The sequence below is a fragment of the Peromyscus eremicus genome, unplaced genomic scaffold (genome assembly GCF_949786415.1).
Source record: "Peromyscus eremicus unplaced genomic scaffold, PerEre_H2_v1 PerEre#2#unplaced_1518, whole genome shotgun sequence".
Lineage (NCBI taxonomy): Eukaryota > Metazoa > Chordata > Mammalia > Rodentia > Cricetidae > Peromyscus > Peromyscus eremicus.
In genome coordinates this window covers 97,273-102,221 of record NW_026735753.1, presented here as the reverse complement: position 1 = coordinate 102,221, position 4,949 = coordinate 97,273, and the positions used below count along the sequence as shown (strand labels likewise).

At 45.7% G+C, this 4,949-nt stretch overlaps 1 protein-coding gene across 2 annotated transcripts; it reads right to left on the bottom strand.

Moving 5' to 3' along the window:
* Positions 1-1,993: 1,993 nt before the first annotated feature.
* Positions 1,994-4,485, bottom strand: LOC131902044 (uncharacterized). 2 transcript variants are annotated; one of them, XM_059253091.1, is made up of 5 exons: positions 4,353-4,485; positions 3,973-4,154; positions 3,326-3,373; positions 2,694-2,875; positions 1,994-2,448 (listed from the first exon to the last, which is right to left on the bottom strand). In XM_059253091.1, the coding sequence occupies exons 1-5, from the start codon at positions 4,476-4,478 to the stop codon at positions 2,114-2,116; spliced, it is 873 nt and encodes a 290-aa protein (XP_059109074.1). In that variant the 5' UTR covers positions 4,479-4,485; the 3' UTR covers positions 1,994-2,113. The 2 variants fall into 2 exon arrangements, with proteins under 2 accessions (XP_059109074.1, XP_059109075.1); XM_059253092.1 differs by having other exon boundaries at positions 2,709-2,875.
* Between the last annotated feature and the right edge of the window lie 464 nt (positions 4,486-4,949).

Sequence of the window (4,949 nt, the reverse complement as noted above, 5' to 3'; positions counted from 1 at the left end):
CGCCTAAGCCTCAGTGTCTTTGTCTATGAAAGGAAGGACAATAGTCTACTGAACTGTGCAAATGTCAGAGTTAAGAACCCTTGCAGAGGACCCAAGTTCAGTTCCCAGCACTTATTAAAGTGTGGCTCACAGCTGCCTCTAACTCCAGCTTCGTGAAATGTTGACTCAGCTACTGAAATGTTTGCCTTGCAAGCATGAGTTCAATACCCAAACTCACATTAAGAAAAGAAAAGGGGCTGGGCAGTGGTGGTGCAGGCCTTTAAGAGGCAGAAGCAAGCAGATCTCTGAGTATGCGGCCAGCTCTGGGCTCAGGGTTGGTGAGAATGGGGAGCACCATTATAGTTAAGTTGACATCATTTTTCTCTGCATGGCCCTGCAGACCATTTTGACAGAGCAGAAGCCCATGGAGAAAGTGAAGACCTCTGAGCTTGAGCCCTACTCTATCTGAACTCAGAATCTATGTCCCTAAGTGTTAGGGAGACCGCTGAGCAGAAGACTGCCAGTTCACAATCATATATTCCTCACCATTGTTGGTATTTGCCCTTTTTCTGCCACATGAGCTGCTTGCTTTTCCCTGCTTCTAAGACGGCCTTCAAGGGTTCTCCTTCCATGATCCACATGTTTGTCTCAGAGTTGCCATACACAGGTAGACATGAGTAAATTGTAGCACATGGGGAATAGACATGATGCCCCTGAACCATAACATGAGTAAACAAATTTTTATTAATATTAAAGTCTAAATAACAACCCACATTGAGAACACCATAAAAAGGAGTTAAACAGCTCTTTTTTTGTGGCACCTCCTAGGCGGTTGGCTGTGTCAAGATGAAGCTGAATGTCTCCTTCCCTGCCACCAGCTGTCAGAAACTCATTGAAGTGGATGATGAACACAAGCTTCGTATGTTCTGTGAGAAGCCCATGGCCACAGAAGTAGCTGCTGATGCTCTGGGTGAAGAGTGGAAGGGGTATGTGGTCCGAATCATTGGCAGGAATGAAAAAGTTTTCCCATGAAGCAAGGCATTTTGACCCATGGCAGCGTGCACCTGCTGTTGAGTAAGGGCCATTCTTGTTATAGACCAAGGAGAACGGAGAGAGGAAGCACAAGTCTGTTTGAGGATGCATCATGGAAGCCAATTTCAGTGTTCCTAATTTGGTTATTGGAAGAAGAAAAAAAAAAAAAAAAAAAAGGAGAGGAGGATATTCCTGGATGGACAGATACTACTGTGCCTCGTCACTTGGGACCTTAAAGAGCTAGCAGAATCTGAAAGCTTTTTAATCTCTTTAAGGAAGATGATGTCCGCCAAAAATACATGGTCAGAAAGCCATTAAACCAAGAAAAAGCCCAGGACCAAAGCACTCAAGATTCAGCATCCTGTCACTCCTCATGTCCTGCAACACAAAGGCTGTCATATTGCTGCTCTAAAGAAACAACAGACAAAGGAAAACAAGGAGAAGGCTGCAGAATGTGATGAACTTTTGGCAAGAGAATGAAGGACGCCCAAGTAAAGCGCCAGGACCAGATCGCCAAGAGACGTAGGCTGTCCTCTCAGAGCTTTTACTTGTGAGTCTGAGTCCAGTCAGAAATAAGTCTTTAAGGGTAACAAAGAAATGATCATGCCCTAAAAAATTTAAACAAAATTCAAGGAGATACTAAAAATGAAAACAACAATAAAAAAAAATTAGACAAAATTTAAAGAGATATTGACAGTGAAAAGAATAATAAAAAGAATTAAACAAAATGAAAGGCAATATTAACAATGAACACAACAATAAAAAGAATTAAGCATAATTAAAGGCAATATTAACATTGAAAAAAGTACTAAAGAAAATTAAAGGAAATATTAACAATGAAACCATTAATAAAAAAGAAATAAACAAAATTAAAGGTGATATTAACATGAAAACAATGAGAGAACTAGGCATACTTAATGTTTATTAATACATGTTAATATTGAAAAAACAAGGAAAAATAATGAAATATAATTAAAGGCAATATTAATATTAACTTTGAAAACAACAATAAAAAGTTTTAAACACAACGAAAGGAGATACTTTCTCTAAAGACGGGAAGGACAGCTGGTCCTGGGTGGAACTCGGCAGGTAATAAACAATCTCAATCTATGTCAACATCAGGCAGAGGGAAAAAGGGCTCTGGTGCACCCAGTTGCACAACAGAAACTAGAAAGAGCCGCCCAGCATCTGGAACATCTGCAGCCACTTCTAGAGGTGGCTGTGCATCAGTGGGCAGAGGCTGGTCTGAAGTTTGAAGTGGTACTGGTCCAGCTTCTGGCACGGTTGGTTCCCCAAGGGCCAGGTCTGTGTCATCTTGGGTTTTCAGAAATTCCCGGGGCTCTGCCACAGAAGTTGGTCCCACATGTAGAGTCTCCACCATCCCTAATGCATCCTGCATGGGTGCCTCTGTATTAACTTCCCTGAGGAGTCCATCATCTAAGGCAGAAAGAGATGAACCATTAGTGGAAGTGCCCTAGAAGTTTCCATGATGGGGTGAGCTTCCCAGAGATGGCCTTGCTGGTTACACAAGGTCTGTTCATGTCAGAAAATCCCCAGTCCCCTCTCCCCACAACAGGACATCTCACCCGACAGGTGTCCAGCTCTGGTTCCAGGCGGGATATCTGGACAATTCCCTGGTATAACCCATCATCGAAATTACCTCAGCCTTCCTAGGAACCTACCCCAGGCCTCCTCACCCATTTTACAGTCCTGCTCCTCCAGCGCCTCCCCTTGGAGAGTGAAGTCTTTTGCAGGCTCATCGGGCCATAGATATTTCACGAGCCTCTTGGCCACGGCAAGGTTTGGAGACCTGAAGTCCTGGGGTTGTTTTGACATCCATATCGACAGGAAGGATAACAAGGCACTGCAGGGAGGACCAGGTTGGAGGGAAGTAGAGTCAGAAGCCTGGCCTCACTTCACCAGCACAGCAGTGTCCCTTAGATGAGGAAAAGGCTGCCCAGCCCATGTGCTGCTGGGCATGGTGGTCAGGAGTGTAGAGCTGTATGGACAGGGCTCGAGACACTTTCTGTCCCTTGGAGGAGGGACTGGGCAGACTGGGCTGGGCTGTAGTGGGGATGGTTTCCCCTAGGGCCCTTTAGCTTCCGTCAATCCCTGTGCTCCTCAGGACCAAGGAGATCAATGGAGATTTATTTCTGTTTTTCTCCACCTGCACGTGAAGTCTCTGGTACCATCCCTCTAGTGGGAATCCCAAGAGCAGGGTGACTGGTAACAGCTCAGTCCTCAACCCTAGCCACCCCAGACATCCCACTGTGTAGAGGGGCTCTTACCTCCCTCGTCACCCAAGCCAACTCACTTCCTTTTTTCCTGATCCTCCATACAGTCTGGCTGCAAAGGTCCATACCTGTGGCATTTCATGAGGGTGTCACCACTAAGGCCATGTGTCCCCAACCCACCAAGGGATCTAGAAGGAGCTACATGAATCAGGTAGAGAAATAGAAGCCAGGAAGGGGATGAGGGTCCTCAGGGCTCCTTGCAATGTTCTGACTTCCATGGTTAGGGTCTGGGAAAGAGCCTCTGGTCACAGCTCTCAAGGATTGTCACACAATGGGTAACCTAAGCTTCTCCTTCTTGGTTTTTGTTGTTGTTGTTGTTGTTGTTGTTGTTGTTACAGGATTTCTTGGGTGGCCCCAGGGACCCTTATCTGCTTCTGTTAGTCCCATCAAACCTAGATAGTGTCTAGAAGCTTTTATACAAATGGGAAAAAGGCTCTGTTCAAAGGATAAGAAAGGATAGTGTTTGACACTTCTTGGGAAAAGTGAATGACAATCTAGTGTTGTCTCCCCTACCCCTATCTCTGGCCATGTCATCTTGAAGGTCCAGGCCCAGGACCAATGATACAATAATACTTGTTCTGTGAGAGCATACAGTCCCAGAGAAGGGTAGAGACATTCTAAAACCAAACAGGAGGCTTGAGAGCCTGACTTGTGTGTAGCCACTCACGTGTCCATAATTAAGTCCAGCATCTCCCAGGTGGTCACAAACCTATGGTAGATAGTCAATATTATACCTATAAATAGGTAATTCCCATCCTTATAGGCTTTTGGTATATGATTGATAACGTCTTGCATATAGGTTGGGCTCCGTGGATCAAATATGGGGCCGTCTTCCTGAATCCTGTCATCCTGAGGAAAGACCAAGGAAGGAAGGAGGGTTTAAATGTGAAATCTCAGAGACAATAACAACCCATTACCACACACTGAAGTGAAAAGCGAGCATAAAAGACGTTTCTCAGTGTTCTCACAGGAACACAGACCCATTCAGGAACTGCAGTGGATCAGGGGGACCAAAAAGTCTCCTGGCTGCAGGCTGGCCTGTGTTACCTCATTTTTCCTACAGGAAAATAGACAGAGGTGTGCACAAATACTTCGCAGCACACGTCGGAACCGGCCAGGAAGCTTTGGTTTTTGGCGGCGTGAGCAACCAAAACACGTGAAGCAAGAGAACATCCTTGCTCTTCTAGTGCCTCCAGAGAAGTGAGTGAGTTGAGGCTGCTGTTGATGGCTGGTTACCTGGTAACCAGGAGCCTGAGTTTCATCTGTAATAATACTAAGGAAGTGAGGTCACTTTCTGGGGCCCTCCAGTCAGCACTTCCTCCACATAGGCTTTCTCTAGGGCTGACCAGGGCTGCCATCTTCTCTCCTGCCTTTCCATGTGTACAATGGGACACAGTGGTGTCCATATGCCCATGCCACACACTGACCTGGGAAGCCTGGCTCCAGCCAGACCCTCAACTTCAAGAAGGCAGAAGAGGGGGCTGGAGAGATGGCTCAGAGGTTAAGAGCACTGACTGCTCTTCCAGAGGTCCTGAGTTCAACTCCTAGCAACCACATGGTGGCTCACAACCACCTGTAATGAGATCTGGTGCCCTCTTCTGGTCATACATGTATACAAAATAAATAAATAAATCTTTAAAAAAA